We start from the raw sequence: 21,713 nt of genomic DNA on the forward strand, positions 1-21,713 counted from the left end.
GACAGTGTCTTGCAGCTCTTTCTCATATCTAATGGATCTTTCAAGGTCCTTGCTTGCCTTTGACTGCTCCTCCAGCAATTTAGTGTTCAAGGCAGCAACTAACAGAACCAATATAAAATCAGGTTTACACAGTTAAAGGGAAACATCCGATATAATCTTAAACATTCATTTGGTGGATTTTCACATTGACGAAGCAAAATTATTAATTTCACTCACTCTGGCTGTGCAGCGCCTGCTCTCTTGAAGACAATTTTTTTGCAGCTCTGTTCAGTTTCTCTTGAAGCTGCCCCACCTCCTTCACATGCCCAGACTCAGTCCTGTTCAGTGCATCCTGCAGAATCTCCACCTTCTCCCTGGCACTCTGAAGACCCACCTGCAGGTCCTGCACTGTGCTGTGGTGCTCCCCCTCAGTGACCCGGAGAGTATGCATCAAACTCTTGATCCTCTCCTCCAGCTCCTCTTTGCATTTCTCCAGAGACTGCTGCTGGGCCTTGGTTGCCCTGATCCAGCTCTCACTGACCCCCAGGGCCTCCTGTAAGGACTGGGTCTTCTCCTCTGAAGATCTAAGAGCTTCCTTCAGGGCTTTGGCTTTCTCATCTGTAGCCTTGAGCCAATGTTGTGTCGACTGGAGCTTTTCCTCTGAGGAGTTGAGGCTCTGCTGCAGGGACTGGGCTCTCTCATCCAAGGCCCAATGGTCATGTTGGAGGGATAAGACCTTCTCCTCTGAAGACTTCAGACTCTGCTGCAGGAGAGAGACCTTTCCCTCAGAAGAGCCGAGGGTCTGCTGCAGAGACTTGACCCTCTCCTCAGACTTCCAGTTACTGTGCTGAAGGAAGTCAACCTTTTTCTCTGAAGCGCTAAGGTTCTGGCTAAGGCACTGGTTGTTCTTCTCAAAGGAAGCCAGGTTATGTTGCAGAGTATGGTTCCTCTCTTGGGAGTCCCCAAGGATTTTCTGCAGGCTTTGGCCTCTCTTCTCAGACTCGTCCAGGTCCTGCTGAAGGGACTGGAGCCTTTTGTCAGAGAACCGGAGGGTTTTCTGCAGACTCTGAGTCCTTTCATTAGAGGCCATGAGATTGTGCTGCAAGGACAGGACCTGTCCTTCAAACTCCTTGAGTTTCTGCTCCATGGAGTTTACCTTGTCCTCAGAAAGTCTGAGGTTCTGCTGGAGTGTGAGCTTGGAGCTCTTATTTTCTTGTTCAGCAGAGTGAAGGGAAAGGTGCAGGCTCTTCATCACAGTCTCATGTCGAGACTTGGCATCTCTGAGCTCCATTTTCAGGGCATCGTTCTCAGAGAGTAGGAATGTTCGGTCGGACGAGATCAGGTAACTCTGCACGTCATCCTTCAGTCAAACAAAGCACAGAGGTTACATGCATGATGGTCATATATGACTATGGAAATGATCCTATAGCCTCACATTAAAAACCCAGTCCTAAATCAAGAGGGAAACATATCCAGAGTACCTACCGAGTTTTTTGTAAAGGCTAATTTCAAAAGGAGCTCTTGGAGGGAGGGGATGTGTAAGAGAATGTGTCTGTCCTGCTGGTCTTTCCTGTGACAGCCATCCTCCAATGCTGATGACTTAATCACCAATTTACACGCATCTGAACGAATTTGATCCAAAATAGGCTAAGAACACAAAATATTACTGGATACTAAAGAAAACCATTAAAAAAAAAAAGAAGTCAAACAGTAATTTGCTACTATGCATCATCATCATCATACCTTCATGTGGGCTTGGACCATAGCCTCTACTTCTTTGTATGACATTTTGGACCGGTCTATTTCATCATGAAGCTGTCTTATTATATCGGAATGGGATTCTAGTAAATAAAAGAGTGAATTAGCAGACAACTTTAACATTAGATTTTTTAAATATTTGTTATATGCATTTGTAGAATTGTATCCAAAAGGCCCAAATATAATACAATGTTAGTTTTACCACTGGGTTGATTTCCCTCATCACTAGGAACTCCATATGCCGGACTTGAGCATCTACTATTGCTTGCATTTGACATTTTGCCTCCAAGACCCTGGAACAAACCAGATACAGTTACTAAGTAAGATACATATCAAATAAACATATTTGCTAATGAACAAAGTTTTGATGAGAGGACAACAAACCTTGCAAGGCAGGTCCTCAAATGTGTGGAGCGTGTTAGTGAAGTCTCCGTTGTCCATCATCATGCCAAAAATGGGTGAATAACCCTATAGCTTGATTAAAATAGAATACTTCCAATTGTCATTGTTAGACAAATTATGTGCTAGCTAGATTACATTAGCCACATTTTTACAAAATAAAAAAAGTTCCAAAATGCGCTAGTGATACCGCTCCTAAAATTTCACTACTTTTCAAAATGTATGTTGTTCTCCAAGGAAACGTGACGTATGATTCTATAATTCCATTCGACCATTCCCGCCCTCTTGTAGATCCGAATGTAGTGGAATGAAAACGTAGAATGGCTGACGCGCGACCCACGTGATTTACACAGCGCCCTTCAGGAACGCAGGGCTGCTGGGGTCTGTTGCTAAACGTTTTGCAACATAAACAGTTAATTCCAAACGGAAAACGAGAGTTTCTATTGAACAAATTCAGGTACGTCGCTCCCAGTTTGATTCCGTTTAATCAGTTTACTTCCGTTTGGTTCTATATGTACAGTGCGTTCGGAAAGTATTCAGGCTCCTTCACTTTTTCCACATTTTGTTACGTTACGCAGACCCGGGTAATTCCAGTCCTCGAGGGCCTGATAGACTTTTCCCCCATCCCTAGCAAACACATCTGATTTAAACTAATTGCATTCTAAACTGAAGATCATTAGCTGTGACTGGGGCAAAAGTCTGACACCAATCAGGCCCCGAGGACTGGAGTTGCCCAGGCCCGCACAGTTATGGCCTTATTCAAAAATTAAATAAATATATATATTAGCTCATCAATATACACACAATACCCCATAATGAAAAAGTAAAAACAGGTTTTTAGAAAATGTTGCAAATGTATTAAAAATAAAAAACAAAAATACCTTATTTACTTAAGTATTCAGACCCTTTACTATGAGACTCGAAATTGAGCTCATGTGTATCCTGTTTCAATCGATCATCCTTGAGATGTTTTTACAACTTGGAGTCCACCTGTGGTAAATTTAATTCATTGGACATGATTTAGAAAGGCACACACCTGTCTATATAAGGTCACACAGTTGACAGTGCATGTCAGATCAAAAACCAAGCCATGAAGTCAAAGGAATTGTCCGTAGAGCTCCGAGACAGGGTTGTGTCGAGGGACAGATCTGGGGAAGGGTACCAAAAAATGTGTGCAGCATTGAAGGTCCCCAAGAACACAGTGGCCTCCATCATTCTTAAATGGAAGAAGTTTGGAACCACCAAGACTCATCCTAGAGCTGGCCACCCGGGGGAGAAGGGCCTTTGTCAGGGAGGTGACCAAGAACCCAATGGTCACTCTGACAGAGCTCCAGAGGAAATGGTTGTCCTTCTGGAAAGTTGTCCCCATCTCTGCAGCACTCCACCAATCAGGCATTTATGGTAAAGTGTCCAGACAAAAGACACTCCTCAGTAAAAGGCACATGACAGCCCGCTTGGAGTTTGCCAAAAGGCACCTAAAGGACTCTCAGACCATGAGAAACAAGGTTCTCTGGTCTGATGAAACCAAGATGAACTCTTTGGCCTGGATTCCAAGCATCACATCTGGAGGAAACCAGGCACATCTCATCACCTGGCCAATACCATCCCTACGTTGAAGCATGGTGGTGGTAGCATCATGCTGTGGGGATGTTTTTCAGCTGCAGGGACTGGGAGACTAGTCAGGATCGAGGGAAAGATTAACGGAGCAAAGTACAGAGATCCTTGATGAAAACCTGCTCCAGAACTATCAGGACCTCAGACTGGGGCGAAGGTTCACCGTTCAACAAGACAACAATCCTAAGCAGGAGTGGCTTCAGGACAAGTCTCTGAATGTCCTCGAGTGTCCCAGCCAGAACCCGGACTTGAACCCGATCTAACATCTCTGGAGAGGCCTGAAAATACCAGTGCAGTGACAATCCCATCCAACCTGACAGAGCTTGAGAGGATCTGCAGAGAAGAATGGAAGAAACTCCCCAAATACCGGTGTGCCAAGCTTGTAGCGTCATACCCAAGAAGACTCGAGGCTGTAATCGCTGCCAAAGGTGCTTCAACAAAGTACTGAGTTAAGGCTCTGCATACTTATTTTATTGTGATATTTCAGTTTCATTTTTCATACATTTGCAAAAATGTATAAAAACCTGTTTTTGCTTTTCCATTATGGGGTGTTGTGTGTAGATTTGAGGGGGGAAAAACAATTGAATACATTTTAGAATAAGGCTGTAACGTAACAATGTGGAAAAGTGAAGGGGTTTGAATACTTTCCGAATGCACTGTACATATCTACCTCAATTCCCTCTTACCCCTCCCTACACATTGCCTCGGTACTGGTACCCTATGTATATAGCCAAGTTACCATTACTCATTGTGTATTTATTCCTTGTTATTATTTCTCTTTGCATTGTTGGAAAGGGCCCATAAGTAAGCATTTCACTGTTAATCTAGTCCTGTTGTTTACGAAGCATGTGACAAATACAATTTGATTTAAACGGAAAGCTGTTTACGTTGCAAGGGGTAGGCCTAATGAATACCCCCTGGTGTTAGCAAGACTAATACCAAGTTCAAAACAACTGGGATCTCGGAAGAAAACAAGCTCCAACTGGGAAAAACCTTTTGAACGGTCTTCCAACTCGAAATTTGAAGTCGGAAACTCAGGCATCTTTTTAGAGCTCCAACTTTTTTACCTGAAGATCACTGACGTTATGATTTGACCTAGTTTTTTACCCGAGTTCCCAGTTATGTTGTGCCGCGTTCACATGCTAGTCGGAACTAGGAAACATAGACATTTTTCGACTTTCTAACTGGTTGAACGGTGCACATGTATAACTACAACCGATTAACAAGTTTTAAATTTCCTAGTAGCACGTGAATGCGGCATTTAAAGCACCATATTGAAAACACGTCACCGACAGAAAGACAACATTTATGTTGGCATTCATTTTGGAACTTTATTTTTTTCACCCACCTTTTGATTGACATAAATTAAGAGAAGGTTGTACAATTGAATTTCATCCCTGCTCTTTGACATTTGAATTCGGTTGACAATACATTTTAATGTCACTTCACTCTGATATAGCTCAATGATTTAATGAGAGGGCTCTTTCACAGGGCATATTTTCTCTATGTAAAACATTCAAGCAAAATACTAACAAAAATACAAAAACAATCAAAACCAAGATCATGTAGCCACAATATGAGAGACACCCTTTTCACGGCACTTTGATACAGCTACACCCGCAAGTGATTTTCGTAGCAGGTTAGGAGAGCATTTTCCAAAGCCCTAACCCTTAATAACGTTAGCCTAATTCTCCCATCCTGCTATGTTAATTCTCCTAACCTGCTGTGTAAGTTATCCTAACCCGCTACGAAAGTCACTTCCGGTCGTAGCTGTAACAATATATGGGCAGGTAACAGTGCAAATAGCGTTTGAGAGCATGCATGACATTTTGTTAGAACAGGGAAATTATGGACCAATGTCAAAATATTTCCTAAGGACCTCATATTTGATATAATAAAAAGACATGATTGATTGCATAACACATTTGAACAGTTTCCCTCTGTTGTATTGTATTGTTATAGCAGTACTACTTTTCAAAAAGCTGTAAAGTGTAAACAGTCCAGTAAGTATGATCTCCTTGTGGGCCACGCCCACCATAATAAATTAGCTCAGATGACAACTGACTGGTAGACTCAAGCATTTCTGTTTTGATGAGGACCAATCATAGTGTAGTGTTATGAAACATTTTCTTTATACCTTCCTCATTCACCAGTATTGCTTCAGATAAGATGGCATAAATCAAAAGAAAGATATTCTTGGGTAGCGTGCCTTGAACATCATGTTGCTATTCTCACCAGTTGAAAATACTGAATTCTATACTAGGCTGGTCAATATGCTTCTCTTAAAATGTATCTTCTGTAACCCTTCTTACAGAATAGGGGGGAAAAGGCCACACAAAAATCAAGCACTGCACAATTATGTTTTTCACAGCATGCGCTGAACAGTAGCACGAGAGACACATGGAGGGAATTCCCTTGCTTGCAAACATCAGCAATATAGACATGGAAGTCACCAGACAACTTTGGAAGCATGGACAAATACACTATATCATAGACATAGAACTGCTTTATTTTATATTAATTCTCATCGTAAGAGTCCAAACACACACAGACATACAGCCATCTATTTATCCTCATGTATAAATAGATGAATATACACAGATATACATAAATACATATTTCTGATATGCATATTCATTTTTAAACCATGCTATGTCTCTGTAGAGGGCACACTGTGATTTGAAAACATGTACACTAAACTGGTACAGTAAAACTGACAACTCTTCAGTAACGGATATCATACAAAAAAAAAAAGAAAACAGCTGTGATTTATAAACCATAAATCGAGCTGCATCGTGTCAACACCTTGAAGAACATGGTACAGTAAATCATGTGTAGCTCTTAATCATTTCTTGCCAGCAGCAAAAAATGTAATCAAATAAAAATAATATTCTCCAATTCAAATGGAAAATATATTTATAATCTTTATATATGTATTTATAATTGTATATACACATTTTCTGGCTCACAACTACAGTATTGAAAAAAAGGACTTGAAAATAATAAATACAACATCACTACTATGAAAAAAACATCAATATGATACGTTTTAATTTCTCAATAAGGCAATTAAAACTAAGACTACACCTGTACTGTACAACGTACTGCTGCTATGGTCTCTTGATGACATGGACAACAGCAACTGATTACAACTGGCCACTGCACATTATGATAGAATGATCAGTATTTTACAAGTTTTGACATTGACGCCTTCCGTCCCGCACAGACATACAAACACACCAACTAACTTAAACAGCCAAGTGTGAAACAGAAAAGGAATAAAAACATATTGAAACACAACTTAAACCTTAAAACATGGAATTCACATAAATACTATAACACTAATCCTATACCAGATGATTGTGATGAAGACCTCACTTTCACATCGGATGATGGTTGATCCATAAAAGTGCTGTCTAAGAGCAGCGTGAAATCCCTCTTAGATGAACTATTACTAAATAACAGAAGTATTAATTAATTCTGGACATACGTGATACTGTGAGTGTTTTGGCCTAAGTAATCAAATCCATTACCCTACATCCCCTCCAGCAGAGCTAACATTCAGAGTCAAGTTTTGACTGCTGAAATATTGGTATTTCATGACATTAACACAGCTCAATGAATCATTATGCTTAGAAAATGTTTTGTTTGCATTTCTCTGAAAGTTGGGCGGTTCTGGAAGACATTGTAATGATGTAGGATTTTGAAATGATTGACAATACCCAACCTTATTTAGTGTTGCAATGATCTGGTTTTGAGGCTAGAAGCCTGTAGCAATACTGTGATAGAAATGACAAAATAAATACATAACAACGAATAAACAAACCTGTAAAATAATACATTAGGCTTATGAGATTTACCAAGTCATGTTTTCTGAAACACATTCTATAGATCATTTTTCATCTATTGGAAATAAAGTGTTCCCTCTCCAATGGTAAAGTACCATTCAACATAGTGGTAAAATACCATTCAACATAGTGGTAAAGTACCATTCAACATAGTGGTAAAATACCATTCAACATAGTGGTAAAATACCATTCAACATAGTGGTAAAATACCATTCAACATAGTGGTAAAATACCATTCAACATAGTGGTAAAGTACCACTTCGATAACGACGTTAAGATTGCTGCTAGAGCTACAAAACAACGTTAATATTGCTGCTAGAGCTACATTTGAAGCACACAACATAATTAAATATATTCACAGTACTAAAACATGTCTGAAAAAAGTGCACAAATAAAAAAGATTTAAAAAACAATAATAAACTAAGAAAAATCACAATATAAATTAACATGATGTCAATGAAATACATGTGACCATTTGACTGTATCGACATTTGGGAATGTGAGAGGATTAGCAGAGTTGCCTCAATGCCCATGTTTTTATGGGGCATGCTAGATGTGTAGCCTAGCAATTTGAGTTCCTGCATTTCTTCTGGTATGGCAATTTGGGGTTGGGGTGGGTTGAAAGGAGGGGAATCGATCATACAGTATCATCACCACTGTGACTACGGGATGTCGAGGGGGTTTCCTCACAGTATTTAGTCTGTTTTGTTTTTGTATCCATGGTTTAAAATACAGTTCTGGATTGGAATGCTTCCGCTGCCTGCCAATCAGAGGCCCGGGGATCAGTCTGATGGCTTCTCTCTCCACGGAATCATCCTCTCAGCTCTACGGAGGAGTGTTTAAGGTTGGTGGAAGGAGAGAGGGAGAAAAAAGAAAGAAAGAAGTTAAATCTTTGGTACATAATCCTGTCGAGTGTAAAAGAAAATCTATTCTTCCCCCACAGCGCGATATAACTGAGGTATAACTCTTATCAAAGCACATCTATTGATCAAAGGTATATCAATAATTTAAAGGGAAAGTCAGAGGACATAGTGAAAATAAGAGGGTAGAAAAATTTAGTATTTTCCTCTCAAATGAACATCCCCTCAACACAACTAAATAATGCATTTTTCCATGACTGCTTTTACATTTGTATTCATCTATGCATAGACAAACCCCAGGAGACAATCTACTTCCACTAGGCACTGTAATGCCATGTCCCACGGCTCTGATTCCACTTATTCCTCTGGGAGCTCCTGTCCCTGGGGGACGTGGAAGTGACGATTCTCTGTGTGTCTTCTCTATGGAGAATAATGGGACGGGGGAGGAGTGATTGTTCAATCCACTTCCTCCTTGCCACATACGAGTGCAGTGGGCTTTGACCAGGGGTTAGCCAGCCTGCTACAGCTCTGAGCTTCTACAACTACTGCAGCTTAGGATTGTTAAAATACCCCGCACAAAAAATGTGTAATAGGGTCATTTCATCTTCCCAACAAGATGAGTGGAATGGCCTTTAGTAACACTATTAGTAACACTAACTATTTGGATAGTTTCAAGTAGATGGTTTGTAGATGTTCAGTAGCTGTTCAATTACTGTCAACAGCATTTCAACTAACTATCCACTAACCCTAGCCATAACATTAACCTTAACCATTATCCTAACCCTAAATGTAACCTTTACCCTTATTTTAACCTAGGCTAACAATAACCCTAACCTTAGCATGCAGTTGCTTATCAACAGATAGTTTGTTGATAGTATAACCATCTGTAGATCATCTATATGGGACTATCCAAATAAAAATGTGACCTGGACTTCAATCATGACATTTGTCAATGGATTCATATATGTTTCTTTAAGAAGAAAATTAGTGATTGCTTATCCATCTCCACCCAACCCTTGCCGGAAACTAGAAGCCCGTAATGGGATATGTCTGCTCAACTTTCCAAAGCCGTAATAGTAGCTTTAGTAATAAGAGTTTAATTTATAATTTATCTAAAATCTCAATTACAGAACATTCATGGGATTTGGCACCCTGAAAATACCCAGTGAAATAGAAGTCATCAGTAATATAACGGAGTTTGTACCAAGGGATCAATTATGGTGTCTCATAACACAGTCGTTTCTGATCATTTGTGCAGAGTGGATGAAAGAGGATCATCTGGAAGCAATACTGTCATATTATATGGACTCAAGAACAAAGAAAACACAGTTATTGGGTTTCATAGAGGAACTGTACAAATCAAATAAATTTATTGCCATACTTGCCTATATTCATCTGACCATCTGCTTTGTACTGTATGTGTCAAAGCGATTATATGTTGGTCAGTTGTTTCAGAAAAAACAAATGACATTGACAACTGTAGCTGTGTGGGTTTGGGATCAGGCAATGGTGATGCATGAGCCAGGAGGTGGTAGGTTGCAAAATTCTGCTTACTTTCCCAAAAATCCCTGGTTCTCCAGAAATCCTGGTAGGGAGGCGCTTATTCCTGCTTATTCCCTTCTGATTCCGGGAATCTTCCAATCGGGATTTCGGGAAAACCTGGGACTTTTAGGAAAGCTACCGGAATTTTGCAACCCTAGCGGAGGAGACATGTACCAAGTTGCCAAACCACATGCAGCCAGACAGACCCAGGGTTGTGAAGAAACTGAACAGCATGCTGGGTGTTGCATGGTGAAAGGAGGGGGAACCAAATGGTCATAACTGGCACGGCCATACTGAGTGGGCATGACGGTTGGGCCGGCCAATACACACTGGTACTGGAGGTGTAATTCATACTACTTACTGTCTCGCTCTCCTCCCCTTCCCCATCCGGCAAGGTCTGAGACTCACTGCCGTAGTGCAGAGGGGAGTACACCCAGGTCTTGTCCTCAGGGGGCTGCACAAATGACACAGCAGAGGGCGCCAGAAAGAGGGGGCCATTGGATGCAGCACAGAGAGAAGCAAAGGCAGGCAAGAGAGAGACAGGACAGGAAAACACAAGACAGGCAGGAAAATAAAATTAGAAATGCAAAAGGAGGAAATGCCATTACAGAAAGTGTGAGCTTGGAATATAGATGAGCCTAACCATAGAAATGTGAAAGTGAAATACTAGCAGTGAAATCCTATTGGAATACAGCCTAGAGCAGGGGTCTCAAATCTTTTCTAGCATGACAGCTAAATAAAATAAAAAAATAGGCATATTATTTTCTTCTACTCTACCCTGCAACTCTTCCCAGGTCCTTGGTGTACAATATATATTTTTTTCTGTCAATATACCAGGTAAAATAATGCTTAATAAATAACTAAGTGGGACCCATAAAGTTATATTTAGTATTTTCCTAAATTATATTTTGTCAGTACATTTCTTCCAGGTTTGGGATTTTTTTTATTAGTTTTACAATTATTCATAGAGAAACATTGAAAATGTGGGGGGGGGGGGCGACGACTAAAAACGAGCTTATTGGCAGAGAGGTTTGGAACTCTATTAACCAGTTTACTGCATGGTGATGTCACCATAGGAAGCCGATGTTTGTGCCCATGCAAACCTGCTGATTGGAAAGTCATGTGTAGATTGTATTTTCAACCAGCAACTATGAGGAAATAACACTGGTACAAGTTTAATCAGATGTTGTACAATATGATATAAAGCACAGGCAAAACTACATTTTGACTGCACTGGGCCTGTAAATCACATCAGAAGACAATTTTTTCAGTCTGAAAAAAAATAAATAAATAACATTTAGATTTTTGAGAGTAATTCACCTTTAATTGCGCATCTAGCAAGAGAGGCATTTGTAGGTCTAGGATGTTTCTGCTGCAGCACATGTCATGGCAGAGTTTGCGAAACAATCACCACCCAATTGATACAAATAATCATGATATAGTTCTGTCAGGTAATACTACTTTGCAGTTAACATTTAATAGTTTTTTTTTTTTTTTTAAGTCTTCTGTCTACCCATAAGACAGTTATCATTAGCGTTGCTAACTGACTGCATTCAGAGTGATAGACAAACGCTGGCACCAAACAGAAAATTAATTGGCAGATATTGTGTTTTGTGGGTTTTTAAGCCAATAGTGACTAACCAAGGGTGGGATAATGTCAATGTGGCTTTGATTGGATTGTAGCCGGGAGCTTTATGTTTATGACAGTATGCAATGGAACACAGAATAGATTGGCGAGCTACTCATAAGTGGGCTGTGAGCTTGCGATCTACCTGTTGGAGACCCCTGGCCTAGAGGTAGACTACTAACATGTACGAACATCCACATTGCATTCAAAAGAATGTTAGTTCTTTCCTGCTATCACTTTCAAAACTCTTCATTTGTAATGCTGGCTGGGAGGCCTATGCATGTGACTAAGAATTGCTTTCTATGACTATGCTATTTCAAAAAAGCCATGGTGAAGTGGAGAGGAAACATTTGGAATCTGCAGTATGTATCAGCCAGAAAACAGGGTGGGAGTGGGTGGTTAGCGGTGGGTGGAAAGCGAGCGTGCCATCACTGCCAACAGCCAAAAGGACATATTCTCCCAAAGCATCCCCCCCCCCCCCTTTCTTATTATGCGCATTAAGTGTTTAGCCCTGTCAGAGCCTCAGCGCTGCGGCAGTGACCGTGGCCCCGTACGGTACTTTTCCTTTCAGAAAGAGCAGCAGCTGCCACACACTGCCTGTGATGACGTAGTTGGAAGCGGCACTGAGGTTTGACGTCACATACACACTTGTCGCTCACACACATACACACACACACACACACACACACGCCACACTCACACACACGCCACACTCACAGCGCAAGAGCTAACACACCATCCACAGGGAGACCCCTCAGGTGGAGAGAGAAAGTGAGAGAGGTGGGAATATAGGGAGTGAACGAGAGACAGATGGCCTCAAATGAGAAGCCAGAGCCCCCTCCTGTCACTCAGCCGCCTCCTCCCTTCTTTCCCTCTCTCTCTATACAGCCGGCCATGATTTGATTCAACATGAAGAGGAACAAACCCCAAGGGGAGGAGGAGGTATATAAATAATATTAACAAAGACGTGATATGAAGGCAGAACAAAAAAAAGACCATGACCCTTTTGTTATGAGAGGAAACACATGACATGATGAAATAAGAAAGGTCTAGAACAATACGTAGAGCATATAATGTGTCATGCCCTCTTACAAATCAAGTATCCCTTGAGAAAAGGAATATCAGTCCATAATGGATCTTGTCTAATTTTCACTGACATCTTTGGAAAACATTGAGACGATCAACTGAGGAATCAGTACAGTTACAGCACTAAGACTCAAAGTAAGGAGACTGGGGGACTAAGCTACAACAACTCCAGTCACAGCTATAAGCCATTGATATTTGTATAAAAAGGTGCAACTAACTGAAGCATTGACTAAGCAGTTAGCATAGCTACCAGCATGTCCCACAGACTTACACTGCATCTGAGAGCTGGTCTGGAGCTTTCTCCTCCGCAGGACAGGAGAGAACACCCAGGTTCTCCCTGCAAGCTGACAGCATCCCCACAGATAGATGGGAGACACCAGAGAGGGCAGAGGAGAGGGGTGAAAAGGATGGAGGGACAGACAAATGAGACAAAGCTGGAACATGGAGAGAAATTAAAAAGGTTAAGTATAGAGGTGATAGAAGAGATGATTGCTGGTTTGACTGTGTTACGGTGAAGGGTGACAAAATTAAATGTCAATCAGCCATGATCAGCCATGATGATGAATAAGTCAGGTGCTTTCTTTCACTCTCTCACTCTCCTCTCTCCACCTTGAAGGCGTCAGCATGCCTCAGTTCGGCTGGCGCCTAGCCGAACAAGTGTGCTCACATACTCCCTTAAAACACCTTTGCTTGAAAAACTAGGGGGGAAAAGCACCAATAGTACTATGCCCAAAATACGAAGTATACATGCAGTGGACACTATATCCGTGCTTTAGGGCCCATAATGCAATTCCTCAGAAAATGGGCTTCACAAGTTTTCAGATTTGAAGACAATGGAGGAAAATATGCAGCCGAAGTCCGACGAGAGTGGATACAAATTCATTGCTTTAACTAATCATCAAACATGTTGAGCAAGGTTATAAAGTAATGACTTTTCAAATAAGTTACATTATGTTGGCTGACAATTTGTTAGCTATGCTATCCTTACGAAACGCATAGCATTACAGCAGTATGTACCAGTATGTTTGCTAGTTACTTAACGTTTGTTGGCTACTAATACATCAAAATTGTCAGGCAGTATATTAACTAATCTGCTATTTAACTAACTACCCAACGTTTATTGACTTGATTATTCACATCATTCTTAGCTAAGTGGTATAGTCGTTGTGCGTTTCAATGGACATTGTTAATTCTGGCTATCTACTCCGATTTCAGAGCACTCTCGCACAGAATAACTCAACACCTGTTGAATGTGGCCGTTGTCAGTAAACGTTGGCAAAAAAAATTGTCATTAAATTGGTGCCAGCAGCACAGTTACAGTCACCAACGCTCTGGATAACATGAAAACAGCCTAACCAGCTCTGCTAGGGCGAGTAATGATCAGAGTGAGGTGTTAGTCATTTGTTATGCTAACAAGCTAGCAAGAGGTTGCATAGCAACAGCATCAACATCCGGTAGACAGGCGAAGCTCTAGTACTCTCAACTGAAACGATACCTTTCGCTTACAGTATACTAAAATTAACTAATAGCAGTGGTGTAAAATACTACTAAAGTACTACTTAAGTAGTGTCTGTTCTTTACTATTTTTGACAACTATTACTTCACTATATTCCTAAATAAAATTATGTACTTTTTACTCCATACATTTTCCCTGACACCCAAAAGTACTTGTTACATTTTGAATGCTTAGCAGGACAGGAAAATTGTCTAATTCACACTTATCAAGAGGACATCCCTCGTCATCCCTACTACATCTGATCTGGCGGACTCACTAAACACATTCGTCGTTTGTAAATGATGTCTGAGTGTTGGAGCGTGCCCCTGGCTATCCATAAATAAAACAATAATATGGTGGTGTCTGGTTTGCTTAATATAAGGAATTGAAATGATTTATACTTTTACTTTTGATACTTAAGTTTATTTAAAACCAAATACTTTGACTTTTACTAGGTAACTCTCACTTTTACTTGAGTAATTACTCTTTAGGTATGTAGTATACAGTATGTTAGTATGGGTATTAGAAGACAGCTCATCTCAAAATAGTCCGAATTAATCTAAAATATCTCAAGAAATCTGTCAAATGTTTACGTTTTTGCCGAAGAGATATTAGTCGCGCAATTCTACATCTAACTAAGATGTTTGGTGCAGTATTTTTCAATGCGAAAATGTGCATGAAAACTAGTCGTCTTTCATAGAATGACAAAAGACTTCCCTACTGTTGACCAATCACCGACAAGGGTCGTAGACTTTGACTCCGAACTTAGACTTGTGTGAACAGCCGAGAAAAGCCTCACCGAAGTCCAAAACGAACAAAAACATCAGAATATATGCACAAACTCTACCGAACTGATTTATTACTGTTACCAGTAATAATGAATCTCCATGGAGGCTAAATATGCTAACATGTGCAAACCAAAATAAACTAATTGCAAAGACAGTCAATCCAGCTCAAAAAGTTATACATATATAGGTAGGAGCTACCGAATGTCATTTTTTGTGAGTTTGGACATTTACAAGCGAATGTGAACGAGAGACATTGTGCCAATGAAAAACATTGACGCATGCTTGTCTGAAGGAAGAACAGTACTGGCTCTGAAGCAGCATGTGTAGGCCTAAATGCTCTGTGTGGAGTCTGGAGTCGCTAGGGCAAAGGGCTTGTCTGCTCTGCTCTGAGAAGATGGGAAGGAGCAGAAGGGCCGAGAACAGAAAGGATAAAAAAATGCAAGGAAATCAAAAGATAGAAGTGGCAGCTGTACAGATAACTCAACCAAAGGGCTTTGACTTCTCAAACAGAAAGCTTACACAATTCACTAAGAAAAACATTAAGAAATATAGCTGGCTACATTCTATCTATGATAAACAGACATTTAAAAAAAAAAGACCTTGCTTTTTCATTGTAAGCTCATTTACTTGTGTGGCTGAAAGTCAAATAGCATTGAACTTCTGTTGTCATCTGATGAAAATTAAGCTATTCTCTGCCAAATGTGTTGCACTAATGTATTTTCTGTGAAGGAAACTACAGTTGAAGTCGGAAGTTTACATACACTTATGTTGGAGTCATTAAAACTCGTTTTTCAACCACTCCACAAATTTCTTGTTAACAAACTATAGTCTTGGCAAGTCAGTTAGGACATCTACTTTGTGCATGACACAAGTAATTTTTCCAACAATTGTTTACAGACAGATTATTTCACTATCACAATCCCACTGGGTGAGAAGTTTACAAACACTGAGTTGACTGTGCCTTTAAACAGCTTGGAAAATTACAGAAAATGATGTCATGGCTTTAGAAGCTTCTGATAGGCTAATTTACATCATTTGAGTCAATTGGAGGTGTACCTGTGGATGTATTTCAAGGCCTACCTTCAAACTCAGTGCCTCTTTGCTTGACATCATGGGAAAATCAAAATAAATCGGCCAAGACCTCAGAAAAAAATTGTAGACTTCCACAAGTCTGGTTCATCCTTGGGAGCAATTTCCAAATGCCTGAAGGTACCACGTTCATCTGTACAAACAATAGTACGCAAGTATAAACACCATGGGACCACGCAGCCGTCATACCGCTCAGGAAGGAGACGAGTTCTGTCTCCAAGAGATGAACGTACTTTGGTGCGAAAAGTGCAAATCAATCCCAGAACAACAGCAAAGGACCTTGGGAAGATGCTGGAGGAAACAGATACAAAAGTATTTATATCCACAGTAAAACGAGTCCTATATCGACATAACCTGAAAGGTCGCTCAGCAAGGAAGAAGCCACTGCTCCAAAACCGCCATAAAAAAAGCCAGACTACGGTTTGCAGCTGCATATGGGGACAAAGATCGTACTTTTTGGAGAAATGTCTTCTGGTCTGATGAAACAAAAATATAATTGTTTGGCCATAATGACCACCGTTATGTTTGGAGGAAAAAGGGAGATGCTTGCAAGCCAAAGAACACCATCCCAACCGTGAAGCACGGGGTGGCAGCATCATGTTGTGGGGGTGCTTTGCTGCAGGAGGGACTGGTGCACTTCACAAAATAGATGGCCTCATGAGGGAGGAAAATTATGTGGATATATTGAAGCAACATCTCAAGACATCAGTGAGGAAGTTAAAGCTTGATCGCAAATGGGTCTTCCAAATGGACAATGACCCCAGGCATACTTCAAAGGTTGTGTGAAAATGGCTTAAGGACAACAAAGTCAAGGTATTGGAGTGGCCTAAGACAGGACATTTTTACTAGGATTAAGTGTCAGGAATTGTGAAAACAGAGTTGAAATGTATTTGCCTAAGGTGTATGTAAACTTGCGACTTAAACTGTATATAGTTACACGTCCCTGATCACTCTATTGAAGCAAAAAAAACCACTTGACTTTCAATATAAAACGCAACCCCTGTCAATAAACAGCCGTACTCCTGCTTTCTCCCATTGTGTTATTTACAAACAAACACGTGACTGGTGAGAGAGCAAAATTGCAAGATTATGTTATAATACGTTCATTGCATCAAATGGTTGTTTTATGCAACAGAAGAGGGTTGTTATAACTCTATTGTGTCTGTGTGAACTGAAAATGGGCCTGACAGGAGATTTACGATGTCTTTGGGTGATACCGCATTTCAGAGCATGAGTTAATGTTTCTGTTCTATAAGGTACCAGGGAGAGATGACCCCAGGGCCAGACCCTGGTCTCTACACAATGCCATACTGTCTGCTGTGAATTATAAGTATCTTTCATACTAATCTTAACCTTGTGACCCATTCTATACATCTGTTGGTTGTCATGAACATCTAGGAGGATGGACTTGCCTGTAAAAATTTGTTCTCAGTGATCACCTCCAGAGGTGATTACCGACCAGCTTCATTACTGCAGTAATGAAATAATAAAGTTTGATTGTTTTGAAGAAATGTAAGAGTTTCTCCTTTCGATTACAATATTTCCACCACACTTGCGCAACTGTTCTGGGGAACTATGGTAAGCTTCATAATGTAAAATAATGTGACAAGTGAAATAAAGAATGAGATCGGCTTAATCTCCTAACGTACTGCACAAGTTGACTGCAGGTATTTACTTAAAGTAGCTACAAATATGAACATTTATTGAAAAACTTAAAATAAATAGTTTCAAATGATATTGACGGTATTGAAAAACCATCCTGTGGCTATTTCCAAATGCCTCAGTATACAGTATACCGACCAAAGCCCAGTGACTGTTGATGATAAATTAATAATTCAGGCTGTAGCCACTCAACAGGGGCTTGTGGGGCGTGTGAATCTTCCCAATGCCTGCTCTGACCAGAACAATCACTTAAGCCCTCTCTCCAAGGGCTCTCAGAGTAATGTCCACTCTGTCTCTTAGGACTGGTGTAATATCCCATGAAATGTTTTGATGAAGAGTCATCTCTGTTTTTACCAGTCAAATAATGTTTATGCTACCCAGAAGACAATCCTCTGTTTATGCTGTCTACTAGTATTTGCTTGCTTCGTATATTCATACGACATGGCCATATTGTACAACCTCATAGCGTACTAGACTACAGCCATTTAGAAGCACTCTACAAATAAAATAATGTTCCATTAAAATACGAAATGACCTCATCTGTGTCTGTTGGCTAAAATGTAAATGACCACAGGTGCATACTGCATACAGAGACAGAGGTGATATTGTGGTTGTCTAGGAGTGTTGCCTTGCTGTTTGCTACAGAGCTTCTCTTTGTGTGTCTCCGCGTCTCTATTTTCTATGTCTCCTGGCCTGAGCAACTGCACACGAAGAGAGAAGCAGAGCAGATGAAATGGTCATAAAGACAACAGAGAGCTGCTAAACAGACAGACAGACAGACAGACAGACCTACTGACGCTCAGGGCCACAGGCAGACCTACTGGGCCACAGTGTGAGGCGTTTTGATTGCAGGAGAGACTGTCCACCAGTCAGAGAAATATCAGAGGAGACTTCCCTATCCGGCCTTCTCATCCCTTATCACCAGAGACTCATCCATTAATGCATGGCTCTGGCTCTGAAATCTGTCGTAGAACCTAGCATATGGAATTGTTTTAAGATGGTCATACCAAGGATCATTTAGCTATTTGATTCAGAATTTTAGGACCCCGATGTATAAAAATATATAAAAAATAATTTGATGAAACATTGAATTTGGCCTTGCTGCTTTTAGCCCATAGAAACGCATTGAATAACAGCTTCATACATGGATAAACAGACAGTCAAAAAAAAGAATCAAAAGGGAGTTTAGTAACGTTACCCAGCTACCTTCAGACTAGTCTTGTGGCCCTCCTAGAGACTCACCTTTCCATGGAGGGGTCATATTAGTGTGTAGGACCAACCGCTCAAACGCTACAGATGTTTTTGTGAGAAGACTGATTTTCTGGATGTCTCATGGTCTGACAACCCCCTCTCTAGCTGTGTCACCTTTCACCGCAGATACGGAAGGGCGACGTCGGGAAATGCGGTGGATTTAGACGCATCCAATGCAGAAAAAACCCACATCTCTAGCTTAAACTGATGGATTTTGATGGGGATTTTGTTATTATGCTAGTTAGACTTCCACGGGGACATCGACTCTACGGTTAACCCTTAACCCTCTACAGACTCACCCTCTCTGCTCCCTCTGGGGTCCAACTGTCAAAGCTTCTGTAGAAAGGCATCCAACTCAGACTCACACATATAGCATCCCATGACCCAACGCTAACAACACACACTCTGACCATTTGCATTATGGGTGGCAATGATGAGTTTACACACATGGACAAACAATATTTGACAAAGCAAAAATGGAAATGATGGCCAATGGAGATGTAAGCTATCTGTGTCTAGTTTACCATCTGCTGTTGTCTCTATCATTTTAGTGCAGTATGCCTGCTGACTGACAAACCAAGAATCTATTTAGTAGCTAGGATACTGTAGTATTTAGCTATTTACCATGCTGTAAGTGGGCTGTAAGCCTATAGACGTAGGGCTAGGGGTATTTAGCGTCCATCATAATTGTGCCTTGTGTGTGTGTGTCCAGGGTCGTATTCATTAGGCACCAAACGTAAGACAACAGACTGAAACAGGCAGGGACTACCTGGACATTGATTTCCGTTACAAAATGTTTTCTGCTGCATGCCCTAAGGAACACGACCTGTGTGTGTGTGTGTGTGTGTGTGTGTGTGTGTGTGTGTGCTGAGCCAATGAAAGCACAGCTTACAAAGTAGATGTCTGTGATTGGCACGTCATCCTCGTCATCCTGTGAGGCTTGGCTGGTGCATCCGGACCCAGACACTGTGCTGCCCCGGCGGTCCCGCTCAGCCTCCACAACCACAACCTTGGGACTGACAGTGGCCCCTGGGCCAGGGGTCTCAGCAGAGGCTTCAGCAGGGGCCCCAGGGGCTGGGGGAGAGGCAGCAGCAGAGGCTAATTCTGGTAACTCACTGAGAGAAGAGACAGGGGGGGGGGTCAGACACACCTGCTCATACACAACCACAGATGTGATAAGACATACTGTACATACCTGTTCTCTAACACACACACCTGCTCTCGCTCTCTCACGCACAGGATATAATAGCTGTACAGACAAATGATCAGGGCCACTTCCTATTAAGCCCTTCCAATGAACAAGAACCATCCCAGCCAGGCAGAGCTGAGACTGACCCGTATGATCAGAAGGATGGTTTATGATGACGGCACTAACCCAGACTTACAGTACCAGATGGCGTGGTGCCACGCCACCACAATCCCTCTATTGTCCAGGCCCAGATCATTGCCTATTAGGAACGACTTAAGCTGATCCCAGATTGCTTTCTCAGCCTTGTGTGTTTAGAGCTTACGCTGAAAAACCTGGAGCTTGGCGTTCCTAAAGAGTAATGACAGCATCTCGGACTCAGAGACAGACCTGATTGGTTGAGAAGAAGTCTTTAAAATGGGTGGACTTGATGTTGCCATGCAGCCATGGACCTTGCACTCGCTCTCTCTTTTATTCTCTCTTGCCCTCACCTCACTCTCTCTCCCCCAGCAGGGGAGTCTCTGAGGCTGCTTTGAGGAGCCGGGTCTCCAGATGGCTAATTCCCCAGTACCCCGTTGGCCTGCCTGCCCGCTTCGCCCTTCTACCCCACCCAGCCCCCCTGAGGCCATATGTTTGGCCCTGTCTCAGCATCTCAGCCCAAGCCCCAGACCCTCTGACCTAGTTCCACTGCCCCGGCAGCTCCACGACTTTCCCAATGCACTCCTGTCTGCCTGTCTCACCCTTTTACCCTGTCTCTCACCCTACTCCCCTCTCTTAACCTAATTAGATGGCTGCTCCAGAGAACATCCACAGGCAGCGCTTATCTGTCCATAATTATGGATTTATAGCAACAGCCCGCAACTACTCAAATAACCAAATGGGACTTAGAGTAATGTGGGGACTTAATATCATCGCCGCCCTATCAACCAAATGGGAGCATGGCTCCCCCACTTCCCAGAGTGGAGTGTTGGCTAACCAAGGTGTTATCCTGTCGCAGGGGAGACATTTTCAGTGTATTTTTAGTGAAAAGTGCAGAAGCAACTGCGGCACAGTTCTTATTGGGGTCAGAGCAGTCGTAACAGGTCTGTAACCTGACAAACCCTTCAGAAAGGTAGCAATCTGGGACACTTTATACCCATGACGCCATGTGTTACAGGGAGCGCTTATATGAACCAGCGAGCATGTTAGGTACCAAGATGGTGCCCGTTGAAAGGTTAACCTGGTTTCAGCGAGTGTGTTGGATGCTAGGTGTGCTGCTCAGTAGAGTTGAGCCTGGCTTTTCAGGGCTTTGTGTGATACATCTTGGTCTATGTAGAGTAAGGCTGAAGCTGTGTACCTGGTCTCTGGAGAGGGCTGTGGGGCCGTGATGGTGGGCTCGCTGTCGTGTCTCTTCACCTCCACCTCCACCGTGATGGTCTGCTGCTCCTCCTCATGCACCTCCTCCTGAGTCCTACACACAAACATGCGTAACGTAAGTACACACGCACACACACATACAGCTCCAAAAGTATTGGGACAGTGACAAATCG

General features: G+C 41.7%; 1 protein-coding gene across 6 annotated transcripts in view; it reads right to left on the reverse strand.

Annotated features, from left to right (window-relative positions):
* Window positions 1–5,068: 5,068 nt before the first annotated feature.
* The window catches only part of LOC139409135 (phosphatidylinositol 4-phosphate 5-kinase type-1 gamma-like), an 89,857-nt gene continuing 73,212 nt past the window's right edge, over window positions 5,069–21,713 (reverse strand). For 3 of the 6 annotated variants that reach the window (XM_071153883.1, XM_071153881.1, XM_071153880.1), the window contains 5 exons: window positions 21,521–21,634; window positions 19,891–20,113; window positions 12,985–13,050; window positions 10,362–10,454; window positions 5,069–8,423 (listed from right to left, as the gene is read on the reverse strand). In XM_071153883.1, the coding sequence (XP_071009984.1) occupies window positions 8,418–8,423; window positions 10,362–10,454; window positions 12,985–13,050; window positions 19,891–20,113; window positions 21,521–21,634 (502 nt within the window). In that variant the 3' untranslated portion in view covers window positions 5,069–8,417. The remainder of the gene's footprint in view (window positions 8,424–10,361; window positions 10,455–12,984; window positions 13,051–19,890; window positions 20,114–21,520; window positions 21,635–21,713) is intronic. The other 3 variants (XM_071153885.1, XM_071153882.1, XM_071153884.1) reach the window with 2 other exon arrangements.

This window comes from Oncorhynchus clarkii, chromosome 5 (genome assembly GCF_045791955.1).
Source record: "Oncorhynchus clarkii lewisi isolate Uvic-CL-2024 chromosome 5, UVic_Ocla_1.0, whole genome shotgun sequence".
Taxonomy (NCBI): Eukaryota; Metazoa; Chordata; class Actinopteri; order Salmoniformes; family Salmonidae; genus Oncorhynchus; species Oncorhynchus clarkii.